The sequence below is a fragment of the Gossypium hirsutum genome, chromosome D06 (genome assembly GCF_007990345.1).
Source record: "Gossypium hirsutum isolate 1008001.06 chromosome D06, Gossypium_hirsutum_v2.1, whole genome shotgun sequence".
NCBI lineage: Eukaryota > Viridiplantae > Streptophyta > Magnoliopsida > Malvales > Malvaceae > Gossypium > Gossypium hirsutum.
In genome coordinates this window covers 19,996,474-20,022,988 of record NC_053442.1, presented here as the reverse complement: position 1 = coordinate 20,022,988, position 26,515 = coordinate 19,996,474, and the positions used below count along the sequence as shown (strand labels likewise).

The following is a 26,515-nucleotide window of genomic DNA, read 5'->3' as shown; positions in this document are numbered from 1 at the left end:
TCCATAATTTTGTGTGGGGAAGCACAGATGAGAAACAAAAGATTAGTCTAATCAGATGGGAAGAGGTGTGCAAAATAATTGAAAGTGGGGGACTAGGCTTCAAGATTTTAAGCAAACAAAATGATGCTTTATTGATAAATATAGGATTCAATCTTATTCGTCAGTCAAAACAACTATGGGTGCAAGTTCTTCGTACCAAGTATAAATGGGTAAGAAAGGTGCCACTTACCTTGCGTACAAGCAATGCCTTGAGATTATGGAAAGGCTTAAGCAAAATTTGGCAAGTTGTTAGAAATTGTGTGATTTGGAACGACAATATGGTGGATTTTTAGAAGGAAGAGTGGTTAAAAAATATGGTAAATTAGATATTGTATGCTTGAATCTAAATTTTTACTGCCCAATCATGATGTGTCAGTATGTAGTATGGTTAACGATAACGGAGAGTGGGTGTAACACCCTTTACCCAGTCCGGTTGCCGAACCGAGCTATAAGATGCTACAACAATTAACAAAGCATATCACATATAAATCTGAATTTAAATATTCAATTAAGTAATAAAACATTTCATAATCCAAGCATAATATGATTTATAAACAAAATCGAGTCTCAAACAAAAGCTCTGAAACCAACCTGGGAACAAATATGGACTTAATTGAAAACTTAACAAAAAATATTGAAATTTCAGCAAACAGGGGTCACGTGGCCGTGTATCTAAGCCGTGTGATAAGTTGTGACCTTGTTGAATGGAATAGCATGGTTGTGTATCTAAATCGTGTAGCCCACTATGGTCGTGTAGTCTAAATGCTTCCTAATTACCAGTGAGCACATGGTCGTGTCACCTATCCGTGTGTGACACACGGTCATGTGTCAACCTATGTGGGACAAAAATAGACCATTTGACACATAATTCAATTTTGACCAAAAATGACAACTTTCAAAACATAAATTGGCAATTGATACCTATTCAAAACAATAAAAAAACATATCATATCAACCCGTAATCATCTAACCAATATGCCTCATTGGCACTATCATAATCAAGATTTAAGAAACGTTCAAACTAATCATCCAATTCAAATATACATATAAGCTTACGTTACAACTTCTCAATTTATCAAAATAACTTTTCAAAATCCCACTTCATTAACCTCACTTTATTTCATGCCAAACTTAACCATTTAAGCATTAAACATAGCTATTATCATCTGACATACATTCCTTAAAATTTCATACAAGCATTACCTAAAATCGACCTCTTTCTTAGTACAACATAAGTATAAATCCAATCCTATATACATGCCACATAACCGAGTCTAGAACAAAGAAAAGACTATCGAATCAATGGTTGGATAGTGTGAGCTCCGAGTTGATTCAATCGACGCGTTCCGTGAAATGACCTGTACAGAGACAAAAAAAGAAAACAAGATAAGCATTATGAATGCTTAGCAAGTCCATATGAAAATCACTTAACTTACCCTAATAAATTAACAATTAAGCAGTTAAGCAGTGGAAACATAATGTAGCTAAGTACGAAAATCTTTTGGCATCCTGTTACCATCATATACATTTCCATGAAATAATCAAATTGTTAGTTTGCTCATACATCAAGCTTTTATAAAGGAATTCACATATACATGCACAACAATTCAATATAGCATAACATATGATATCCAGTCTGTACTCAACTTATATACGTATCTACTTAAGTTCTTATTCATATCACCTTCAAACCATGCTAGTTTGGCAACATAATAATTTAATCCATACCAATCCCTTGACATTATCATTATCATGTAACATATCAGATACGGAATGAAGCAGATGAACGCGGAAGCGAATCATAAAGTGTGTTCAAGTCGTGGATTTGACTTAAGGCTTTAGATGTTGGGAAAGAAACTTGAATTTTGACACAACCTGAAACGCAATCAAATCCAAGTTAGATAAAAACAATTAAAATAAATAACTAAGATAATTAAAATAGAATAATAAATCTACGATTAGAACAATAAGGAATCACTACACCAAAACAGGCTTTTAGCGGCGCTTTTTTAGGCCTTTAGCGGCGCTAAAAAACACCACTAAAACTATTTGCGGCGCTTTAATAAGCACCGAAAAAAACGCCGCTAAAAACTGCGTCGCTAACTTTAGCGGCGCTTTTAGAAAAAAACGCCGCTAAATACCAAGACCTTTAGCGGCACTTGTCCCACAAACGCCGCTAAAGACCAAGACCTTTAGTGGCGCTTTTCCCAAAAACGCCGCTAAAGACTTGGACCTTTAGCTTTAGCGATGCTTTTCGCAGAATCGCCGCTAAAGACCAATACCTTTAGCGACGCTTTTTCTAAAATCACCGCTAAAGACCAATACCTTTAGCGACGCTTTTACCCAAAACGCCGCTAAAGCTCATGACCTTTAGCGGTGCTTCTACTAAAAACACCGCTATAACATTGACTTTTAGCGACGCATTTTCACAAACGTCACTAAAAGCATAACTTTTAAAAAAATTAATGAAATAATATTTATTTCTATAATAAATATTTTATTTTATTTAATTTTTGAAATTTAAACTTTAAACTTTAAACTATATAATTTTAAGGATAAAAAATTAATTAAATTAATTTTTCTATTAAAATTTTAACTTTAAAGGTAAATATAAAAATTAATAAATTTAAATTTAGAATTAAAATATTATGTTTAAATAAATAAGCAATCTACCTCACAGCTCATCTGATCTATATTAACTCGGCCAAATATAAAAGAAACTACAAAACACGTAATAATTAACAATCATAATTAAATAAGCTAGTACACAAGGTAGCTACAAAACCCTGTTTCAATAACACCTAATTCAAGTTCCGACTAAGATAAACGACCATGGAATACAACATTAAATAACACTCTACTTGAAAAAGTGCTAAGCCTTGGCTTTTCCAGCTTGAAGAAATTGAATCCTCCACTACACCTTCAATATCTAAAGGATGCAAAACCAAATGATCAGATAAACCAACAAACTTGGTAAACAATAGAGATGTTATAAATAAAAAATATACATAGCCATTGAGGCTCAAAAAAAATATAACAAACAATTATGTGTAGCTTTAGCTGCAGGTTGAACTATACTAACAAACAATCTCAATCATAGCTCTTCCATGTGTCACAAATAGGCATTCTTTCTAATGATTGTCTAAACTATTTAATTTTTTTAAGAAGGAACATTAACAACTAATGCTAAGAAAATACGTAATTTATGCATGGAACGTGTCACAGTCAACAATTCAATTGCATGACTAACCAGGAAAATATGATTCACAAACACAAATTACAGATAATAACCGAAAATGGACTTTAGAAGTTTTAAAATTGATAACTAACACATGGGAACTTCATAATGTAAGTAATAAATATAACTCCCAAGCTGTCATAAGCCACAATCCAAGAAACATGTATCCGTACAAAACTAAGAACATATAGATAAACCATCTACAGCACAATAAATGGTTACAAGTTACAGCCAGTACGTAACATCAGTTCTGATGAAGTAAACAAATGAGAAATTTAACATTAAATAGACACCATCCATCTATGTCCTAACACAAACAAATAAGAATATCCCACCCCATGCTGGTGACTCTCACCTTCAAATAAGAATATTTCCATTTGGTAATTCTTATATTAATTTTCTTTTATGTCATTTAATATTGTTTTTATATCTTTACAAGCTGTGTCGTTATATTGTTGTTAACATTTAAAAATTGCTTCCTGTTTCATGGTTAAGAAATGAAAGCATCTAGATACCGAACCACAGAAAAATATCAGTGAAGCTAATAAATATATTAACCATGTTAGCAGGTAGTAGAAAAGTATCAAAGAAAAGTGCATTAAACAAAATACCAGACTCTTTATCTAATTATAAAATGTTTAGAGCATAAATCACTCAAAATTAGCATCATTAACCTATATTTATTTGCTGGCAAAGTAGTATGAAGGATCTAAAAGCAACATTAACCTATATTTATTTGCTGGCAAAGTAGTATCAAGGTTTTAAAGTTCAGAGACAAAAGCATAACAGACCATAAACAAATGAAAGAAATATCATTCATTTGAGTTGTACCTGTGAATTTATGGAATTCAACAAGGAAGTTTACTATAAGTTGTTATAGTAATTAGGATTAGTCATAAAATATAGTTTCATTTTGGTTCTTGGAAAAACCCCACATGAAAGAACAATGTTGTGGAGAGTGATGATCTGCGTAAGTGAGAGTTTTTATGGCAGAATCAAACAACCCTAAGTATGAAAATTGGTGCTGAACAGCAAATTAATTGAAAAGTGAGGGGGTTTAAAGAAAAATATTATTTACCTAGAGCTTGCAAATTCAAAGAGCTTGCCTCTAGGAGAGAATATGATTAAAGCAACTTCAGCATCACAAAGAACTGATAGTTTAATTCCAGTTTTCCCTCTTTTTATTTTTGCATGTTGCCATGCCTATTTCCAGTTTTCCCGCACTTAAACACTTCAATTTAGAACATTTAAACACTTCAATTTACAGATCCACCAATAATAAAGTAGCATCAGGATACAGATCCACCACATTTTAGCACCATTTGCAAAACTATCATAAGTTTATATGCTCATAGCCGAAAACATATAATAAAACATATAAAGCTAAAATATTAGAAACTGACCTTCTTTTCCTTTTCCAAAATTTCTTTTATGGGACAAGGTAGTGCTGCCTCTTTGCTTGTCGTTGACCAGTTTTACCAGCAGATTTCTACTCCATCTGTGGAAACTTAATCTTTTTTATAACATCAGTCTTCCCCTCAGAACTTGACATAAACAGTATCATTAAGCATTTCCACAATGAATTTCAAAAGATGAAAGAAAATATCTATGTACATATAAAACATGACATAAACATTTTCAAACAATGATCAGAGTCATATATGAAATCATCTGTCGATCATTAAGACATTAGGTAAACAAAGTTGACTAATGTTGTTGTCTTTTCTCTGAAGAAATTATTGGATTTAAACATGAATAACATCCAATTATATATACATAGATATTTTGCACTCTCGAAAGTCCTATTTCTTTATTTCTTGCCAAATAATTCCTTCTTCCACAAACAATAAGTAATCATTTTCATTCTTAAAGGAGAAATCTTTTCATGTACATCAAATAATTCCTTCTTCCAATTACATATACATTTATAAAGCATCTAAACTAAGTGATTATCCTGAATCATGGTACATCAACAGAGCACCAAAGTTACTCAACAGTTAACTACTAAAAATCTATTAAGAACACCAAAAAGACTTACCTGCAAAGAACATTTATAAAGCTTTTTTTCAATAAATCATGTACACATCAACTCAAGATGAAGAAAAATAGAAAATATTAGTCCAATGTTATAACTGAAAATTGCATATCCTTGTACAACTTAATGTGCTTGTTAGCATGAGAAATACACAAAAAAAAAAACAAACAAATAGGTTTGTCTATTTGTTTTGAAAAGAAATACACAAAATATTTGATATAATCTGCTCAAAAGATATTAATCATGTTACCTTTCAACCCCAAACAGCCTGAAAGGGTAAAGCAAAAAAAAAATTTAGAACTCCATTAATTCGAGCCTATGAACTAGTATGTAACTAAGTGCAAATATTGTGTATAAGGCACATGTACATAGCACATGTGCATAAAACAACTTAAACCAGGTTATTTGCAAGAAAATACTATATTTTACTTTGTTTCATTCAATGATATTTAGCATATATATTGACATTCGGATACAAATACCCATGTTACTCCAACTCTTCATTTTCTGAAGTACCTGTGTCCGACATCCATATATATATGTTTCGGACATAAGAATTGGGCGGCAATCCTCCAAATGTATAGGAAAATATAAATAAAATTGAGCATACCCGTGTTAGACATATACCCCACCCAACAATCATCATTGAGTCTGAGTAACATAAGTCTTAACCGCAATGCAAACTTAAAAGTGTTAGTTTCTTTTGCAATGCAACCAGCATTTTTCATTAATCCACATGGAGGGCTCAACAAAACTACGGAACATGCTCAAGGGTATGTCCAAGGGTATATCACATGTATGATCGAAGAAATAGTTAAGTATCATCATATATGTTTGGAAATATTACAGTGCTATCTACCTTAATTTCATAACCTCTGAGCCGTCTTATTGTCAAATCCTGAGCAGGAATCTGCAAATAGAAAAATCACTAAGATAAAATCAATCTCGCAAAAACAATGTCCTTGAATGTAGGAACTACCTAAGCAGGAGATCATATGTTTCCAACAAAGACAGAGAACCTACTTATTAAAGCCAAATAGATAATAAATAAACAAACAAATAGATTAAGCTGTAAACAAATAGACAGACACATTAACCTACTTATTAAAGCCAAATAGACAATAAACAAACAAATAGACAGAGAACCTACTTATTAAAGCCATATAAACCCCGTGTTGCGACATACATTGGTAGGCCACCCTGTCAAACAAATAGACAGTATATCGATATTCTTCATACCAAAGCATTATTGCTCCTCTAAACTCAAATTGAAACATTGTGGGGGGGAACATTAAGATCATACACACACAGACACCTACAAAAGCTAACATATATAATATAACATTTCAAAATAAGCAGGTAGAAATAATTCTATAGATGGGAAGAGATCACTCACCTGGAAACTTCCCATCATATATGCTTTCCCCACTAGTTCCTGGAAAAAGTACAGTTAAAATATCAATGTGCTTTTCAAGAGAAACTTCAACCAACAGTCACATAGATGGCAACCCTTAAAGAGATCTTATCTAAAGTAAAATCAATTAACAGCTACAAAAAATTAAAATAAAAGTCCTCTTTGCAAAGAATGCATACCATCTCTTCTTCCAAAATCACCACCCTACACAACAAACATAAGATGTTAGTCCACAAGAAAAAAGACATTTATGTGCAAAAAAAACTGGGTTGGACACAGCGAAGTTCAGTAAAATTTTGAGGATTCACAACATGGTAAATACAACCTTAAAAACTATATCACAAGAAAAGCAGTCGTGACCATCAGCCCTGTTTCCTACAGCATAAACAATTGTAATTGACTAAACAACATTCCACTTCTAAGCCATGTTCTACAAGAAACAGCTAGTGGAAAATCCCGATTAGAAGTAAGATAAAACAACAAACCTGGGCCAGGGAACCTTTCATGACTCGATGGAAAAAGGAACCCTTGTAGTGCAATGGCTTTCCAGTTTTAGGACCAATACCCTTTTCTCCTGTAGACCAAGACATATTTTAAGAAAGCAGAAAAATACAAACACGTGAATATATATGTGCATAAATGTCTGCAAGTGTGCTTATCTATACAAACAGCAGGCGGGAGCTTTTTCCCTTTATATGCGTCATTTCTTTCATTCATTCAACTGTTTCAAAATACTAGTGAAGGTTTTGCAGAACATGGAGCGTATAAAAATAGATTTTCTTATAAATAGTATATATCGAGATTAGGAAGAAGAAAATGGAAAGCATTGCAGGTAGCTATGAAACCTGAAGAAAAAGGAAAGCATTCCGAGGGACATTGAGCAAAGCAGAGTAACGGATTCTCGCCGCGGGAGTGTCTTGACATGGGAAAATGGAACGCGCGTGGATACACTGGCATTGGGTATGAATAAAAGGCTGCGTTTTTTTGTTAAACGTTTGCGGCGGTGATAGCCATTGGAGAGCAGAAGAAGAAGGGGAAGTAGAGAAAACGATGAAGAATGAGTTCAAAACATCATCGTCTGGTAGCAAGATGGAAAGCTGGGTTCCTTTGATAGGGTCAGGTGAAGAGGAAAGAGAGAAAGGGAGAGGGGAAAGGACAATAGGGATAGTAAGATTAGGGATTTCACAGGGGGAAAATTTGGGGGTAAAATGGCGCCATTTATTAAAGTAAAATGATTTTTCTAAAAACGCTAAACCTTATTTAATATATAAATTAAAAAAGCTAATTAATCTAAACCCTAAATCCTAAACCCTAACCTATAAACCTTATTTAATATAAATTAAAATACAGTAATTAATTTAAACCATAAACCTTAACCTAACACCGAATCCATAAACCTTAAATCCCTAACTCTTAATCACTAACCTCTAACCCCTAAATCACAACCTTTAAACCAAAATCCCTAATCCCTAATTTCATAATCTATAAACCTTAAAATTGTAACTTCTAAACCGGCCTTAAATCCTAAATTAATCATATACCCCAAACCATATACCCTAAATCATATATATTAAACCCTATACTATAATGATAATTAATTAAATATTGGATCTTTAATACGATCGTATCTTTTACAATTATATATTAAATTATTTAATATATAAATTAAAAATCAATCAGTCATGTACCCAAAAAATTTTAAAATTATTTTAAATAATAGTATTTTAATTTTTACATTTTTAACAAATATTTTTCTATTTTTTATTTCAAATTATTTCTACCTGTCATTATTTCAAATTTATCCATTTTTAACAAATATTCAATTAAAAATAAATTGAATTTTAATTAATATAAATAAACAAATTAAATAGTAAATAGACAGATAAAATGTTTTTGCGGCGCTTTTCACAAAACACCGCTAAAGCCCTGAGCATTAGCGGCGCTTTTTCAAAAACGCCGCTAAAGCCTTGAGCATTAGCGGCGCTTTTTCAAAAACGCCGCTAAAGCCCTGAGCATTAGCGGCGCTTTTTCAAAAACGCCGTTAAAGCCCTGAGCATTAGCGGCGCTTTTCCAAAAACGCCGCTAAAGCCCTGAGCATTAGTGGCGCTTTTCCAAAAACACCGCTAAAGCCCTGAGCATTAGCGGCGCTTCTCCAAAAAACGCCGCTAAAGCCCTGAGCATTAGTGGCGCTTTTTTAAAACGCCACTAAAGCCCTGAAAGGTCTGAAAACGATGCCGTTGGGCTTAGGTTTTTTGTGGCGTTTTTACAAAAAACGCCGCTAATGCTCATTTTTAGCGGCGGTTTCCTGATAGCGCCGCTAAAGCTCGATCTTTAGCGGCGTTTTGTGTAAAGCGCCACTAATGCTCGATTTTTAGCGGCGTTTTTTGTCCAAACGCCACTAAAAATTCCGCTAAACGCTTGTTTTGATGTAGTGAATGAAATAAATAAGATAGATGAAAAGATAGAACGTGGTATGTAGAAGTCCTAAGAAGCCCTGGAAACACGAAGAATCCACAACCCCCTTAAGCAGCCCTAATTTCCCCTCCAAGAAAGAAAAATTGGTAAGAAAAAATTTGAAAATGATCCTCACAATCTGAAAAGATTGTTAAAACTCTTCTAAAAGAAACTCAAGAGAAATTCTTGAAAAGAAAACTCAAAGAGAATTTATCAACTCAAAAGAGAAGTTGAATAATAATCAATTGTGTCATTTGTGTACAATACAAATGCCTATATATAGGATAGCTAAATAAATCTAAATAAAACTCTTAAGTATACTAGAATTCTGATTAATCTAAACAAGAAGTAGTTTTAAACTAAACTTTCTTGTTGACATAAAACTCTTAAATAACTTAAACTACTTAATAATTATTAAAAATTCAGAATAATAAAATAATAAGAGCTGATAAATACAATATTGGGCTCATATATAATAAAAATTAAGCCTAAAACCTGAACCCAATATGATTTAAACTCGAATTAAAAGCCCGAACTCGTAATTTCCATCAGAATCCCGTCTAGAAATTCTGCTCGCGCAGTCTTCACTAAAACAATCATAACTCGAGCTCCCGAGCTCAAAATTGAGTGATTCAAAGTGCGTTTCGAAGATAAGAGATAGATCTTTGAACGCCATGAGTCATCTCAACCCAGGAATGCTATGATACCATCTAAAAATTTGTCACAAGTCTACTAATTTCTCAATCTTGAAAATTGGTAGCTTTGGTGAATGAAATTTAATAAATTTCACCCCATCCGTGCATGTATCAATATCCATGTACATTCTCATGAACCATCATTTTCAACAATCATATAACATTTCACAAATTTGTCCTTCACGACCAATTCATTATTTCATAACGATTTAATTACAAGTTATAAACACACAACATGGCATAAACAAATACTAGTCCAAATAAAGACCACACAAACTTACCTTACAATTAATATACTCAAGAATTGAAACACAAATACCATACTCAACTCATGTACAACATTTAATACATCTTTGACCCTTTATACTAATTCACTTTCATAATCTGTTTATTGCTTGGAGAACTATAGTAAATATACTTTGGACACACGGGATAAGATTGCTCACATGAGCTGTAAATATCCTTGCTTGTGTGAGCTATAAATAAGGGCATTAACTTTTACTCAATGCTGCTCACACGAGCTATGGAGAATCCACGACAAATGTAGGATCTTAGCCATTGGTAAGGTATCCAACATCGGTACATAGTACTTGCTACTTTTTAAACCCTAATGACATGTCATTTGTATCCTAGATATTCACTAAGTTCACACGGGCCTTATTCCTCGTATTCAATCCATTTTCAATTTCTATGGTCGTATACTCACTTTTCGTATTTTCGATAACAATTCACATACATTTACGATGATTTATCATTATACACACATCATTCAGTCATATCACAACTTCAATCAGTCAATACTATTCATCTATTCACTATTATCATTAAAATTTCTTTTTTACAATTTAGTCCGATAGATGTCGTATTAATAAAAATTACACTTATATATATAAAAATTTAATAGGTATAAGCACACAATTCAAACATAATAATAGAATAAAGTAAGTTCCATATGAACTTACCTGGAAAACAACAACCAATGAGAAGTTGAGGACTAATTTGTAATTTCTCCTATTTCTCGATTATCACCCGATTGATCCATATCGCGATCTATAATAATTCATTTCAATTTATCAATTCTGAATATGTTTTAATAGCTTATTACCACAATATATCAATTTTATTTCATTTTACAAAAGTTCCCTAATGTTTCACATTTTATTCAGTTTAGTCCCTAAAACCGAAATAGCTATATCTTTAAATTTTTAAGCTTCATTTTTAAATTCAAATTCAATTTCATTCTTGTACAACCTCTAATGTAAAAAATTACAGAAATTTCATGTTAATTTCAAAAATATTTTATTTTAGTCTCTAAGTTCAAAACTAACAAAATTCATTTTACAATTTAGTCCATAATTAAATCTAAGCTTATAACCAAGCTATTAAACTACAATAATATCAAAAATATAAAATTTATGAAAAATAGACCTTAAATATTAACACATGCAAGGGACAAAAACTTCAACCGAATAAAAATGGTAGGTTTGAGCATTCGCTGAAGGTGAAGCAAAATAAATGAAGGTAAGTTGATTAAGAAAAACTAGCAATACCGTCCAACCATATTAAAAAGGTGGTAAAATTGCCACTTAGACCTTAAACAATTATTAATCAAGCATTTTAGCTAATAAAAATCAATAGCGATTAATTTTTATGATTTTTACGATTTAGTCCTTATATCTTAATTAATCATTAATTCGGTAAAATTACCTATCCAAAATTCAATTAATATATATAAAGACTTTTTCAATATTTAATAAAAATATTTATAGGCTCAGTTTATGAAAATGAGGTTCCAATACCTCATTTTCCAACACTATTGATTTTAGGGTCAAACTACTTGTACTTTAACTAACTGTTCAATTAGTAAAATTGTCATATGATAATTCAATATAACACTATATTTGACTCGTAAATATAAATAATAATATTTACGAATTCACTTATCGAAATTGTGATTCCAAAACCACTATTTTTGACACCATTAAAAAACGAGTTGTTACAATGGGAATTGGATGTCCTCAAATCTATGATGCCGTTGTCTTTTGTTGCACATATCAAAACAAATTGCTTATGGTGAATGATGATATTGATGATACACCTGGTTGGAGATGGAACAAATGATCCATGTTCACTTCCAAGTCAGCATATGAATTGTTGAGTGAGGAACATGGTCGGGGTAGTGATAAACAGTGCAGACGATGTGGAAGATTAGGGGGTCACAACGGGTGAGAGTATTTCTTTGGCTTGTGGCTCATGGCAACCTGTTGATAAAAGCTGAAAGATGGCGAAGACATATTACAACGGATCCCTCGTGTAGTCAATATGCATCCAGGTTAGAGGATATATGTCATATTTTGCGAAAGTGCTTGCCAGCAGCGAGTCTTTGGAGCCGAGTGGTGAAGAATGACAGATTGAACGGGTTTTTAGCCCTTAATTTAGTTGATTGGATTCATGCCAATATAACTAGGTTGGAATATTTTGCTTTGAATGATGACAATTGGGATGTGGTTTTCGGCCTGATATGATGGTATCTATGGCTACGACAAAACCAAGTTCTTTTTAATGAGTATTTCTCTGAGTGGGAAAGTACGTTATACAAGGTACGACGATTGATTCAAGAATTTTGTGTTGCTGATCATAATATAGATGGGTTGGATAACAAAGAAAAGGATATGACATGGCATCAAATTTTTTGGTAGCGTCCTAAATCAAGATGGACTAAAGTCAACATAGATGGTGCACGACAGCTTGAGAAGGGTTATGCAGCAAGTAGAGGCTCTATCCGAGATGAGAATGGTGTTTGGCCATCTGGTTTTGCACGAAATATAGAGATTTGTAGTACTATTGAGGTTGAATTACGGGGTATCTATGATGGATTGGTGCTAGTAATGAAGATGTAGGTGAGGTGGGTGATCCTGGAAACGAACAATTTAGCAACTTTGAATCTTATTCATATGAAGGGCAAGATGGATTATGATAATGTTGTGTTATGAAGCATAAAAAAAATTAGTTGCTTGTGATTGGGAAATTAAGCTCAAACAAGTGTTTCGTGAAGGGAATTGATTAGCAGATGGAATGACAACCATGATTTTTAACCTGAAACTGAGAATTTGTGTTTTCCCATAGCCATCAAGGTTTTGTAGTGTCTCGAATGATAGCAGATTAATTCTTATTGTTTTATCTACATTTACCCCCCCAAAAAAACCATTTTCTTTTATTTTTTACCATTTCTTTTATATTTTATTTTATCTTCTTTTTCTTCTTGATAATCCCAAATATAACCCTAGCTACCATTGTCATTGGTCCTCTTTGACCTAAAGAATGGCATTAGTCAACTCTTCTCCTCCCTCTTTTCTCTTCTCGATTTTGTTTTATACAAAAAAAGAAACTTTCTAATTTCTCTTCTCTAATTTTATTTTTTTCTTCTCTCTCACACTTAAACTAATTTCTCTATAACCATTGACTTAAAAGAGAATTACTAACTTTAACCTCTGATGTTAAGCTTCATTCACTCGATACTTTCAGGTCAGAATTCTCTCCTTTTATTAGTATGAGGGATGCCCATGTAACGAAGGCCATTGATGAAGAAAGATTGATTGGTGGGATTTATGGGTAAGTGAAGCATAGTTGGAGAACAAGGAAATATGGGAAAATTGAATATTTTATCAAAGAATATAATAATAAAATAATGTGAAATTTTCCAATAGAGCCAAGAATTTTGAGTATAAGAGGATGTTCATAATTGTGGGAGATGGGAGATAAGCTTTTAGTGATGAGTTTTTGGTGGTGGGATATAATTATGGAGATGGAATCATGGTTAAAAATGGGGAGAAGATGAAGCTGGTTGAAAACATGAAAGTGAAACAAAGGAAAAAGAGTAGGCTAGATGAATTTAGGGAAGGGATAATCCCAACTTTGATTCAATTCCTGAGTATAGAAATGAGTTAATTGTTTAAATATAGGTGGCATGATTTTTTAATTATAAACAATTTATTTTATTTTTTTGAAAAATGAAGTAAATTTTAAATATAGGTGGCATAATTTTTTAATTATAAACAATTTTTTTAAATGAAGTAATTTTTTAAATATAGGTGGCATAATTTTTTAATTATAAACAATTTATTAATTTTATAATCAAATTATTTAAATATATACTACATTCTACTTGGACATATGATGTAAATTGATTGGTGGGATTGATAAATACAAATAACCATTCTAAAAAAACAACACTTTTAACTTACAATTTTCAAATTTAATTACTTACTAGTAAAAAAAAAACAATTTATATCAATTAGGTATAAATTGTCTATTATAAAAATTTATGTAACTTGGAGCTGGAATAGTTATATAATTTTTTAAAAAATAATCTATATATTTTTAACTAATGTTTGAATTTAAACTTTGAATGCGTCGTCCTAGTTTTAAGTAACCCCACCATTTCGGATTTTGTCTCAGCAACCTGTCTCTATTACTACTATTCGCTAACGAGAGAAACAAAGCGTCTATATGCTCCCTCGCTCCTCTTTTCTCCTCCGTTCTCTCCTCCTTCCCCCCTCTTCCGTCATGGCCTTTGCTATTTCACGCGCCGCCGCCACTTTCTCGCTTGAACGCTCCCCAGCTACCTTCTCCATCTCCCGCCGTTCTTTCAATCTATCTCCCACGCGCCGCACGGCTCGTTTCGCTGTCCCTTCCTCGTCGAAATCTTCTCTCTTTGGCCGGAGATTCCACGCTTTGTGCCGAGAAGATGGGAGGAGGCTATCGAAGCCAATGCGAGTCGTCTCGGGTTGGAATAAGGAGTATCGTAAGATGAGAAGAAGGCCGGGGAAGAGTAAAGCGAAGCAGTTGGAGCTCAGTGTTAGCATTTGCATTGAAGAAGAGTTACCTGATGATCCAGAAATTTCGGTATAATATTTCATACCTTACAATTACCTTTGAAAAATTGCTACTATTAACTACTTTACTGTTTGATTCTCGAGAAAATAAAAGAAAAGAGTACTAATCATACGATTTTTGTGCTTTTTATTTTATTTTATTTTAGGTTTCTTTATATTACTAGTATTTACGAGTTTTATATTAGTTTCTCGAGAGAATGAAAAAGAGAGAGAGAGAGAGAGAGAGAGAGAGGCCATTCTAACTGTTCTCTTTGTTTTATTGCTGCGTACATTTTCCAGAGCATTGCGGAGTTACTTCGTCTTAATGTGCCAATGGCGATGAAGTTAGCTTTTGACCGTATAACGGATTCAAATTATAAAACAAGAGATACTTCCATTCGAGATTTAGGTGGTTTTGACAGTGTGGAGTTGTCTGTACTCCTTTGTAATGATGAGTTCATACGGAAACTAAATAAGGAATGGAGGGATGAAGACCATACTACCGATGTCCTTTCCATGTCCGAACATATTCCTGAACTTAATCTTCCTGTTGTAAGTATATCTGTTGACTGAAATGTTTTCTATAACTTGTGAGTGAAACCAATTGACACGTCCTTCTTTCTTTCTTTGCAGCTTATGTTGGGTGACATTGTTATTTCCATTGAGACTGCTGCAAGGCAAGCAGAAGAAAGAGGGCACACGCTTATTGATGAAATACGCATCCTTATGGTTGGTACAGTAATTTGAACTTCCTCCATTTATTTGATTGAGACTTGAGATTGATAGAAAACTTGGGCATATTATTTATATTAGATGTTTGTTGATAATTTAACAACCTTATATACTAACGGTATGAATGGAATTTCAAGAACTCTTTTCTTTAGAAGATAATACACAACATACACTCAAAAAGCAACCCTATAGATTGACCCTGCTGTATGTGAAAAGCCAAAATTACAAATTTGTGGGAGGTACAACTGGTATGTAGGATTGAATTTCACAAGAGGGGTGAAAAAAACTCAAAAATAATCAATCTAAAGAAATTAGCATCGATACCAAAAAACTTAATGTAGTTGAAGGGTGACTCCAACTTTTTTATCCATTTTGCAGGTTCATGGGTTGCTGCATCTGTTGGGTTTTGATCATGAAATCAGTGAAAACGCTGAGGAAGAAATGGAGGAAGAGGAGGAATTTGTTTTGAAGAGTCTTGGATGGAAGGGAAAAGGACTAATACACAGTGCATATGATGCTGAAACTAATGCAAACCTTCATATGGAAAATTCAAACGGTAATATCCTATTTTGTCTGTTTGTTAATAGTTGGACCCTTTTAAGCTTTTTTTCTTATCCTGTGAGGTTTATATTCTTTTTGTATGTGCAATTTCTGTAGTGATTTTGAAGCTAAACAATAAATAATAGTAATATATCGTTTCAAGTGAGATAATCTTACAGGTAGTTTATTAAAAGACAAGAAGAAAGAAGGTATTCTTCGATTCTACAAACCAAAGTTCAAATACATCTTCTGTGATATGGATGGTGAGATTATTCCCACTGTAATTCTGTTTCTTATTAATTCCAGTACCGTATCTAATGCTTTTGTAACTTTAACGCTAGGCACACTGCTGAACAGCAAAAGTCAAGTTTCTTTGACCAATGCAAGAGCTTTGAAAGAGGCATCATCGAGAGGCTTAAAAATTGTGATAGCCACTGGAAAAGTAAGAACAACGGGCATTTTACAATAAGTTTACCGTTGTATTTCTTCATCTAGTAAACTGGAACATACGTATGCTTGTCTTATATTTCTAACCTCAATTTTACTGTTAGCATTCTATTGATTATGAGTTGCCGGATAACTTTTTCTTTTTTTTCTCATCCATCTGGCATTTTGCTTGCTAGCAAAGATATTGGTTACCAATTCCTGACTTGTTGCTTGTCAGGCGCGTCCTGCTGCAATAACTGTTCTGCAGATGGTTGATTTAGCTGGAAAAGATGGCATCATTTCTGAGCATTCTCCTGGGGTTTTCTTACAGGTACTTCTCCTTTTTCCTTGCTGACGGCTTCTGTTTTGACTCCATAATGATATAAGAACTTCTATTAGATCAGTTTGTAAGAGTAGAGATGCCAAGCTGAAACGTTGAAGGGACCTCTTCTTAGAGAAAATTGTTGGACTTGCATGGTCCTCTCTCTTTCTGATGTTTTTCTTGCTTTGTTTTTTGTTTTACTTTTATTTCTCAATGAATTTATTTTCCTTTCATTGAGATATTAATATAATAAGTAATATCCAACAAAATATGGAATGACTTGTGAAGAATTCACCATAAAGCGTGTGTGGTAAAATTCTGCTAGCAAATTTTCAGTTAACCCAACTAGAATACAATGTAAAATTTGGTTCTGCATATTCTTTTGCTTGCAAATCTATGGCAGCTTATTTTATTACCATGATGTTGACTCAGTTGCTTTCTTTCTTCTTGGTTGCAGGGATTGCTGGTTTATGGTATAAATGGTCGAGAAATTTTTAAAAGGAATTTAGATCCAATTGTTTGCAGAGAGGTATCACTTCTTTTCTTTGAAGATCAGATAGTTCTTATTGTAACACTTTGGAGTTTCAACTTTCTTTGGTGCTATTGATTTTTTGACTCAGAATTGTGGTTTCTTTTATAGATAGAAGGAATACTTGCAAGCATTGGCCATTTTTCTGCAACTTGCATATTAATTTTTCATTGTCTTAGTAAGATGTTACTGGGTCTGCCCTATAAGGACTGGAGAGAAATCTCACATTATGAAGTTTTATGAACTGTTTTTCAGATAGTAGTTTAGTTGAGCTAAGTGTGCTAGTTACTAGTAACTGCTTTGATGATAGTTACCCAAAATTTCTGTGGAGGACCACAGTTTTTGCTGCTATTTCATTACTTTACTGATATTGCTGATTCTGCCAAGTTTATCTGGAAAATATCATATTCTTGTATTCTCTTCCGAAATCTGATTTTATTTCATTCTAATTTGAACAGTCTTTTTGCAAGTGGCTGCAATTTATTCTCATTTCGGTTTAGATAGGACTTTGTTTAATAGTATTCATTGCCAAATGTAAGGATATTCTCACTCCTCTCCTGTCCCACAATACTCCAGAGGGAGAAAAGGAAAAGGATCCATTAGCCATTATTCATCTTGTTGTCTCTAAGTATTACTCCTCCTAGGAATGACCAGAGAATTTTGGGTGGGCTTTTTCAAACATCAAGGGAATTGGGTGAATGATTTTTATCAACTCCCTTCTCAAAAGAAAAGGAATCAAAGATACTAAATGCTTAATGCCCTGATAAGGAATAGTCATGTAAGATCCTTTCAAAAAAAATCCATTGTTTTATATCTCAACTCTTCTTAAATTTTGCAGGCTGGCCATTACTCTTTGGAACATAAGGTTCCTCTGGTTGCATTTTGCCAGGATCGCTGTTTAACCTTATTTAATCACCCTCTCGTTGACACGCTACATACCGTATATCATGAACCAAAGGTACCGTATGCTGTCATATTCTTTTCCCTTGTATTAATACATTTTGTTTGTTGACCATTAAACTTTTATGTTATGTATGATACGCATAACAACTTTTACAGGCAGAGATCATGCCTTCAGTTGAGCATCTGGTGACTGCGGCTGACATACAGGTAGAGTCAGAGATTTAGTTTCTTGTTCATGCTTAAAGCATAGATAGAAAGTGATACGACTCTATCTTTTGTCTGCAAGGCTCATTGTTTTTGCTTGCAGCAGAGAAGGAAAAAGGGAGGTATGGTGATTTTTTTGTCTATTATTCATTCTGGGTGGGTCTGGTTATTAGTTCAATGACCACAATCTTCAATATTCTTTGAGAAATCCTAGCATGTGTGCCAAAATGCATTTACTTTTTAATCCTGCATAAAATCCTAAATGCAATTACAAAAGGTAGTCTCTGCCAATTAGCTTCTATGAGTCTAATATAAATGCAAGTATATGATAGTTCTGTTGACACCAAACCACTTTCTAGAAAGAATAGCATAACAGCTTAAGATTTTTTGTTCAAGTGTTATTCAATTTCACTCAGTTTCCAGTACATAATCGTACCCAGTAGATTTTGTAAATTTTGTTGAATATGGTCCTAATTTAATCACATATTCTGGATTTGCAGAAGCTGATCTTTTTCGACACTGCTGAGGGAATAGCAACTAATTTGCGTCCATACTGGTCGGAAGCAACAAAAGATCATGCTAGTGTTGTCCAAGCTGTACCAGACATGCTTGAAATCGTTCCCTTTGGGACTTCAAAGGGGAGTGGAGTAAAATTGCTACTTGATCACTTGGGTGTCAGTTCAAAGGAGGTACAGGACTCCTATCTACTTTTCTCTTTCTGTTCACGCAATTTGCTTCAACAAACAGAAACTAGCCCTCCCATGGTTGATTTTGCATACACACAGCAAATGCAGCATTCATGCTTTGATGATTCGGGCATTTTTTAGCTCAAATAGTCAAATGTAATGGCATTACCTATGTTGACCTTAATAATTCTAGGAAAATGTTAAGTTGTGCATAGTGGCACTGATTAAGGTAATATTCAAGGAAAGACTTGCATAACTATTGCATTGTTTTCTTTTGAATTGATGAAAACAATACATTATTTTCGAAAGGTCCAAATATGTCAGCAGCCGCTGTACTTTTGTCAAGTTTGAGATTCAAGTCCATGTACTTAAAAGTAAAGTCCTTTTACTTTGTCGATTTAAAAATTCTAATCCAACAGTTGACACAGCTAGCATTTTCTGTCAAAATTTGCTTACTATCAGGTATACTTGTTGAATTCATAATGATTTACTTCTCCCCTTGATATGATTGCACGAGTGTATCGATGATTAATTTTGACCAAAAGTAGTAAGGGTGTCAACAATTGGGCTAGGATTTTTAAATTGAAAAAGTAAGAATTTAACTTTCCAAGTATAGAGATCAAATCTCAAACTTCATTTATTTAAGTATAGTGGCGGACAACATATTTTGACCTTTTTAAAATAATCTTCCTAGAATAGTATATTACCTATTCGCGGTCAGCAGGTAAAGGCTAGAGACACCCGTCATCCAAGCCCATAATTCTAATCAAAATTTCCTTTTTCTTTCTATTTGGGCATAGATAATGGCCATTGGTGATGGTGAAAACGACATGGAAATGCTTGAGTTGGCATCTCTAGGAGTTGCTCTCAGCAATGGATCGGATAAAACAAAAGCTGTGGCCGATGTAATAGGTGTTAGCAATGATGAAGACGGTGTAGCTGATGCTATCTACCGGTATGCCTTCTAAAAATCCAAACCTCAAGCTTAAGACATACAACAATAGCTTAAATGGTATATTGCCTGCAATTTTAGGCACTCAAAATTTTTCCCCTTCAAATGGAACAATTAGATTGAAACTTATATAAATGGAGATGCATTTGTCATCTTTGCCAATAATTATTATTTTCTTTTCCTTATTATTTGTGCCTCTTGTTTCGCTTTGTATAAGAATTGCTATTATTTTTGGCTTCCAATTTGAAAGCATATGTGGCAACTAAATTACGTTGTGTAATATATTCTTCATTAGCGTTGGCAGTGGCAGTTATTTCAGAGGGGCTGAAATTACAGGACCATATATATCCGCATATTTGTATTATGTTTTTATATTTTTACATGTTACAATCATATGTAATTAGTTCAAAGTAGCTTTGGTTCTGCTCAATTTTAGAATTTAACTCTTGTGTTTTAATTTGGAATAATTTAAATTTTCATTTTGGAATAATTTAAATTTTCATTTTTATGTCATTAGTTAGAACAAATAGTTTACATGGTTAACTATTTTGATTAAAATATGGATGTGAATTCTTTTTCTATTTTTCTTTTTTGAGAGTTTGCAAGTACAAATTAGTCACAAACTAGAATCGAATCAAATAAAAATAGAATAAACCTTGCATATGATAACTACATATGATAGGATTAAACCCAATTTTTCTCTCTTAGTCCATCTATTTTTCTCTTTAATTTTGTAAGCTTGAGGGAAACTTTTTTTCCGATTTCCGTTGCTGGCCCTTTGGTCCTCCCTTTCTCCTTCCCTCCCTCTACCCCCTCTTTCCCGTTTCTCCTTTTTTTCTTTCCCCTGTTCGTTTTCCTCTTTGCTGTGGGTCTTGCGTTGGTGGGTCTTCCTCTCCTTCACCAGCCGGTACTCTCTGGTGGTTAGGTAACTCTTGGCTGCCACCCATCCTGCCCCTCTCCTCCACCCACCGTTTCTTTCCCCTGTTCCCTCTTCTTTCTCTTCCTCTCTTCTCTTCCCACTCTTGTTTTCCTTTTCCCGGCATAATAATGATCCCCAGAGGTTTCCTTTGGGTCCTCTATTGACAAGGTTTTCTCGAGACTTAAAGGCTCGTGTTTCCTAGATCCCTTGTGTTCCGGTTTATCGAGTCCTTTGTGGCTCATTTTCGGTTGTTTTGTTTCCTAGCAATTCCACATCTGTTGTTTTCGGGTTCGTAATTTTGTGTTCATCACCACCAGAGCAAGGACTCGGAAAGGGACCCAATGATTTAAGGTGATTTGTTCACTTTGTTTGCCTGCAACCTTTAGTCTGGCGTGTTGAAGTCTTCCGCGGTGTGGCTTGATTGCTATACTTCAAGCGGTCGAGGCTTGATGCAAGTATAGTTTGTTCTTTTTTTATATGGTTTGGTTAAACATACATACCATGCCCTTTATTGTAATTTTCCACTGAGCTTTCCTATGTTTTTGGGATATGTTGGTATTTTTTTTAATAATGTTACAATTAATGATTTTTCCTTTTGAACAAAAAGAAAAAAAACACCCAATAATAAAACTTGAATTAAATACTCAAGGAATAATCACACATACACAAAAGACAATGTAAACATTTTAATCGAAACAATTGTTCATGATAATTATTTTGAACAAATTAATAATATTATAAAAATAAAAGAATTAAATTATCTTAATTATGCTAAATTTTAAATATAATATTAAATCTCAAATGAAAAGATTATACATCATAATTTAACCTTTAAAATATTATATATTTATATATTCGATTTATTTCATCATTATATAAAACTCTCGTTTTTAGTTATTTCACTTCTAAAATTACCAGGTTTTATCGTCCAAAAAGAGGACATGTTTAAAGATACAAATTTTTATGCGAATTTATTGAGGAGTTGAGCTTTTGATGATGATTACAAGTAAATGTCAAAGCAATAAAATCACCATACTTTTAACTGCTCATGCTTTGTTACTACACTCCACCATCTTTATTCTCCACAAACATGCAATTAAACAAAGTAAACCCAACCAAAACTCCATGAAAGAACTCAACTGAGTTCCATGTTAAAGGTCATAAAAGGATTATATAATCTCATGCCTATAAACTGAAACATAAAACATCACCTAAATACATTTAAACTGCTTAATTGATGATAAAATTCCACAGAAAAAAAAAAGAAAAAAAAAGTGGATGCATGGCATACAACAGCTTTAAACTTATTGACATGTATCATACTTGTCCTGAGAACCTTCGCCACTGAATACCTTCAATTCTAGCATTCAAACAGTTTTGTCGAACTGTGCTCGAGAATTTCTCCTAGCACTTTCCAAAACAGTTTTATCTACGGTAATGAAGTAGGCCGCAATTGATGCTGTTAACCAATAAAGACAGCCCGTGTTATCGCTTGACAAAAGACGTACGATCAATTATAATAACAAGTCATTCCCATTTCTCTTCTATTTCTTCTATGTCATCAATGGACCCACCCATATAATATGATGCAATTTATATAAATCATGAATTCATAGGTTGGGACTTGTGAGAAAATCCCATGGCTATAGACTCGAGAATACCTCCACTGATGATAAGAGCTTGAGCAGTATGGTTGAGGTTTGCCTTTGCCCAAGGAATCTTACGTACTGCAATCAACTGAAAAAAGGAGCGGTCAGGGGAGCTCAAAATACCATTAGAAGGCAATCATAAAGTTAGCACGTAACTTCACTAATTGAGTGTGATATCACGAGATAATGACACCCTAAGTTTAGAATAGTTTTTTACGAAACCATTAATATTATCTACAACTTATGCAAGAAGGGATTGTATGAAACTGTGATTCCACGTCATCCTTATCCCTTTCTAATAGGAGAATGACAAATCAGATTTTTCCTCCTTATTTTCAGATTTTTCCTCTTGAAAATTTATTCAAATTCAAGAGAAAAAATCTGATTTATCATTCTCCTGTTGGAAAGAGATAAGGATGACATGGAATCACAGTTTCATACAATCAACTTATGCAGGCAATGAATTAATTGAGTTCTAATCTCAAAATGCATTGAACCTAGATGGAAAAGACATGGTAATTTTAAGCTAAAAGTCAAAGAATTAAAACTTTTCAACATCTGCTAAGTTGATACAATATCATCACACAAATGATGAACCTTGCATTACTTACCATATGGTTCAAAAGATTGCAATAACCCATGACACAAATAATAGAAACATCAACCAATGAGACAATTTTAATTCTCAGGATAATACCCTTTCTTTTAATTTTTGATGAAAAATAAAATAAAATCCTCCTAAACCTACTTATATGAATTGTAATTCGATAGGGTAGTCTTCTCTGGTTGTTACCGTTTTCTTAAAACTCATACATACAATTTTGTGCTTGTATAAATAAATTCTAAGTAAATTTAAAAATATAATTTTTATAATGAACTATATGCTAATCCGGTCCTACCTTTTACTGAATTAGATCGCTAGGGTTCGCTTGTTGGGATCGTGCGATACCGATAACTAAATCGATGGGGGAGATAGCAATTTCTAGTATCAGAGTCCTAAATTGATATTTTCATTTTCGAAGTACCAGTGAATCATGATGAGATATTTGTAATATAGTTAAAAATGATTTATTAATGTGGATCAATTAATTTTGATCCTTCCCCAAAAAAATCGATAAGAGCGAGGTTAAAGTTAACGTACGGTAGGTACGGCGCTGACAACGGCGGCGACCGCAGCCGCCTTGACACCGGCACGAATTCCTTCTGCAGGTTAAACAAAAACTAAGACATTTAAATAATTACGTCTCGACCTTTCAAATTCGATATTTTCCGGCTGCAAAAAATGAAGGAAATGAAAGATTAAAAGAAAAAAGGCCAACCTTGAGAGAATTGCTTGGCTCTCAAATTCTTCTCGTCTTCAGCAGGGGAAGGAATTATGAAGGAATTTCTTTTTCTCTGTATCCAAACATCCCTTATTTCTGATGGAATTCCCATTTTTCTACTTTGCAACTTCAAAGCACCAAAAAGACAATTTTTTTTTTCTCCTTTTTGTAAAGCATTTGATGACGGAAAAAAGTTTTAAGGAGAAGAAAGTGAAGGCGGTGATTACATGTGACCTAAAGCTAGCTTACCATTTTCAACTTTTCATCAGAGCCGTCCATCACTTAACATATCTGATAAAATTGGATTATTTTTTAGTTAAATATAAAATTAGTATCTGAACTTGTCCATTTCTCCCAGATTGGCACCTATGATTTTTTTTGTCTCAGATTGGTACCTGAATTTTTTTTTCCGTTTATTAGTTTGGTACTTGAGCCTAACGACGTTAAGATTTTGTTGATTCCCAAGACCTCTTTGACCCATGTTTCATTTTTTTGACCGGATTGTTTTAAATATTATTACTTAATAATATTAACCCATAATATTCTTCCTTTAAATTTTTTCTTCACCATCGTCTTCAACATTTTTCACTACTATCTCTTTTTTTTTTCGTTTTCTCTACCATCTCTTTCATTTTTCCCTCTTTTGTTCATCCATGTGTTTTTTCCTTTCCCTTATTCGTTTCCTGTCTCTTTCGTTCTCATTTCGTTTTCCTTTCATTTTTTTCCTTTTTTGTTCATCCATTTGTGCTCTCGTTCATTTTTCATCTCCTTCACGTCTCCACCATGTATTCTTCTACAAACAGAAAATCAACTGCGTAGAAAAGGGTTTTGTATTATCATTGTGGGTTAAGGGCTCTCGTTTGCAACGTAAATACTCTAAATAATAAAGAGAGAAAATTCTTTGGGTGTGCAAACTTCAAAGAGATAAATTAAGGTTTGTGTTTTGGTCTATCATAGTTGGGTTTGTGAGAAACAAAGGGTTTTGTGTGTACTGGCATTTTGTTGCAATTTGGGTTTAAGATTTATTCTTAAATTTTTAATATTCTGATTTTTGTTGTTGTTGTTGAATGTGAGAAATGAAAATTAAGGGTTGCGATTCTTTTCGGTGGGTTGAAGGTAACTATAACGGGACGGATTCAACTGTAGAAAAATAGGGATGCACAATTAATGAAATAATACTTCAAAATAAGATGCTATTGATAGAGAACATGAGATTAAGATTTGAGAACGATGAGCTCAATATTGAAAAAATGCAAAGAATACGATTAAAGGTAACTTGTTCGGAAGAGAAGATAACATTATAGAAGGTTAAAATGTCAAGGAACAACAAAGTAATAGTTGCTTATAAATTGTTGTTAATTGTATCATGGATGGTGTTTTGGGTTATCTTGCGTATGGAAGGGGAAATGTTGTCTATGTATTTGAGAATGAATGAATTGAATTGAACGTAAAACATTTTATGTTGTTGTAAAAGTATATGCAGATGCCAAAATCTACAACCATCCAATACAACCATCATATAAAGAATCAACATAAACTATCTAACAAAATAGAACTATCAAAATGATCCAACAAAATAAAACCATCAAATTATCCACGTATGTTAATTAACTAAACCCAACTGGGGGGTATAAACGAAAAAAATAGAGTTCATAACTTATCTACGAAATCATATTGACATCAACTATCTCCATGGCTTACGATTGTGCTTAGGTGGATCTTTAGACTTAGCTTCTTTTGTGTTCCTACTTTCCTAAGTCCTACCAGTAGTTTTCTTATTGTCACTTCCCTTCCTTTTATTGGTGCACTTGGTTGGGGCAATCACCATGATTTCCCCTATCATACTAGGCTGCAATGTATAAAATGCATAATTAAAAAACATGTCACCAAAATACAATAAGCATAACAATTCAACAATTGGTAACTTACATTCAAAATTTGCATCCCTATCCTCTCATTAGTGTATAACCCAATCCATTGCTCAACTTATTTTTCCCTGCTACGAAGTCTTGTAAGTATTTGTTGTACTGAAGAGGTTGGAATGGTGGGAGGAGTTAGTTGTGTTGAAAGAGCTGATGGTGATGATGTAGATACTTCAAATGCAACAACTTGAGAAGGAGTTAGTGGAGTAAGATCAGAAGGAGCTGCTAGAGCTGGTGGAGGTGTACTCTACAAATTTAACATGTTAGGAGTTCTCAAATTAGCCAACAATTGCATTAAAATTCTTAGTCATCAAAACTCTTACAACAGATGAAGTTTGACAGTTTATGGAGTTGTGTCCTACCATGAAACACTTACAACACTTTCTCTTCCTCCATCTTCTAGACAAGTTACTCCCACTCCTCTCTCCCTCTTTTCTCCCTCTGTTCTTTTTTGGTCTCCCAGACATTTTCCTTGGAATGGAGGGGGTTAATTGGTCTCATATTAGTTTTTAACCAAAATTTCTTCCTTGGGATAGTAGGAAATACAAAACCATACAAATTTTCAAACACATCTTTTTTAAACCCTGTATATACGAAATCAAAAAAATCAACTTTTTTCTACAAAATGGTTGCAACAGTATGTGGACATGGGATGCTAGT

The 26,515-nt window shown here is 33.4% G+C and overlaps 3 protein-coding genes across 32 annotated transcripts; 1 reads left to right on the top strand and 2 right to left on the bottom strand.

Annotated features, from left to right (window-relative positions):
- Positions 1–1,132: 1,132 nt before the first annotated feature.
- Positions 1,133–7,935, bottom strand: LOC107901511 (peptidyl-prolyl cis-trans isomerase CYP95). 27 transcript variants are annotated; one of them, XR_005914788.1, is made up of 10 exons: positions 7,572–7,710; positions 7,212–7,460; positions 7,052–7,101; positions 6,906–6,930; positions 6,709–6,747; positions 6,463–6,512; positions 6,172–6,222; positions 5,563–5,580; positions 4,681–4,821; positions 2,710–2,968 (listed from the first exon to the last, which is right to left on the bottom strand). XR_005914788.1 is itself a non-coding variant. In XM_041095768.1 (8 exons), the coding sequence occupies exons 1-5, from the start codon at positions 7,681–7,683 to the stop codon at positions 6,179–6,181; spliced, it is 309 nt and encodes a 102-aa protein (XP_040951702.1). In that variant the 5' UTR covers positions 7,684–7,935; the 3' UTR covers positions 1,133–1,914; positions 2,901–2,968; positions 4,681–4,790; positions 6,172–6,178. The 27 variants fall into 27 exon arrangements, 18 of the variants coding, with proteins under 18 accessions (XP_040951702.1, XP_040951701.1, XP_040951704.1 ...); XM_041095768.1 differs by lacking the exons at positions 5,563–5,580; positions 6,463–6,512; positions 7,052–7,101 and adding an exon at positions 1,133–1,914 and having other exon boundaries at positions 2,901–2,968; positions 4,681–4,790; positions 7,212–7,300; positions 7,572–7,935; XR_005914783.1 differs by having other exon boundaries at positions 4,681–6,222.
- A 6,351-nt stretch (positions 7,936–14,286) lies between these two features.
- On the top strand, positions 14,287–20,208 carry LOC107901508 (endoribonuclease YBEY, chloroplastic). Of its 4 annotated transcripts, none has more exons than XM_016827546.2 (12): positions 14,287–14,780; positions 15,050–15,301; positions 15,383–15,478; positions 15,860–16,037; positions 16,201–16,284; positions 16,363–16,463; positions 16,686–16,778; positions 17,227–17,298; positions 18,137–18,256; positions 18,358–18,408; positions 18,906–19,094; positions 19,892–20,208. In XM_016827546.2, the coding sequence occupies exons 1-12, from the start codon at positions 14,385–14,387 to the stop codon at positions 20,057–20,059; spliced, it is 1,800 nt and encodes a 599-aa protein (XP_016683035.1). In that variant the 5' UTR covers positions 14,287–14,384; the 3' UTR covers positions 20,060–20,208. The 4 variants fall into 4 exon arrangements, with proteins under 4 accessions (XP_016683035.1, XP_016683038.1, XP_016683037.1 ...); XM_016827549.2 differs by lacking the exon at positions 19,892–20,208 and adding an exon at positions 18,512–18,527 and having other exon boundaries at positions 14,308–14,780; positions 18,906–19,091; XM_016827548.2 differs by lacking the exon at positions 19,892–20,208 and adding an exon at positions 18,509–18,527 and having other exon boundaries at positions 14,308–14,780; positions 18,906–19,091.
- Positions 20,209–21,995: 1,787 nt separating this feature from the next.
- LOC107901510 (early nodulin-93) lies at positions 21,996–24,200 on the bottom strand. Its single transcript, XM_016827550.2, has 4 exons — positions 23,931–24,200; positions 23,753–23,814; positions 22,624–22,699; positions 21,996–22,421 (listed from the first exon to the last, which is right to left on the bottom strand). The coding sequence occupies exons 1-4, from the start codon at positions 24,043–24,045 to the stop codon at positions 22,330–22,332; spliced, it is 345 nt and encodes a 114-aa protein (XP_016683039.1). The 5' UTR covers positions 24,046–24,200; the 3' UTR covers positions 21,996–22,329.
- Between the last annotated feature and the right edge of the window lie 2,315 nt (positions 24,201–26,515).

Excerpts from the sequence above, each read along its gene's own strand:
- LOC107901511 (XM_041095754.1), bottom strand. The coding sequence starts at position 7,683 with ATGCCAGTGTATCCACGCGCGTTCCATTTTCCCATGTCAAGACACTCC. Across the intron at positions 6,931-7,211 it reads TGAAAGGTTCCCTGGCCCAG|GGTGGTGATTTTGGAAGAAG; the intron begins GTTTGTTGTTTT and ends TTTGTTGTGTAG. Across the intron at positions 6,513-6,708 it reads ATATGATGGGAAGTTTCCAG|GGTGGCCTACCAATGTATGT; the intron begins GTGAGTGATCTC and ends TTTGTTTGACAG.
- LOC107901508 (XM_016827546.2), top strand. The coding sequence starts at position 14,385 with ATGCTCCCTCGCTCCTCTTTTCTCCTCCGTTCTCTCCTCCTTCCCCCC. Across the intron at positions 16,464-16,685 it reads TTGTGATAGCCACTGGAAAA|GCGCGTCCTGCTGCAATAAC; the intron begins GTAAGAACAACG and ends GTTGCTTGTCAG. Across the intron at positions 18,409-18,905 it reads TGACTGCGGCTGACATACAG|AAGCTGATCTTTTTCGACAC; the intron begins GTAGAGTCAGAG and ends CTGGATTTGCAG.
- LOC107901510 (XM_016827550.2), bottom strand. The coding sequence starts at position 24,045 with ATGGGAATTCCATCAGAAATAAGGGATGTTTGGATACAGAGAAAAAGA. Across the intron at positions 23,815-23,930 it reads AGCCAAGCAATTCTCTCAAG|AAGGAATTCGTGCCGGTGTC; the intron begins GTTGGCCTTTTT and ends TTTAACCTGCAG. Across the intron at positions 22,700-23,752 it reads TTGTCAGCGCCGTACCTACC|TTGATTGCAGTACGTAAGAT; the intron begins GTACGTTAACTT and ends TCCTTTTTTCAG.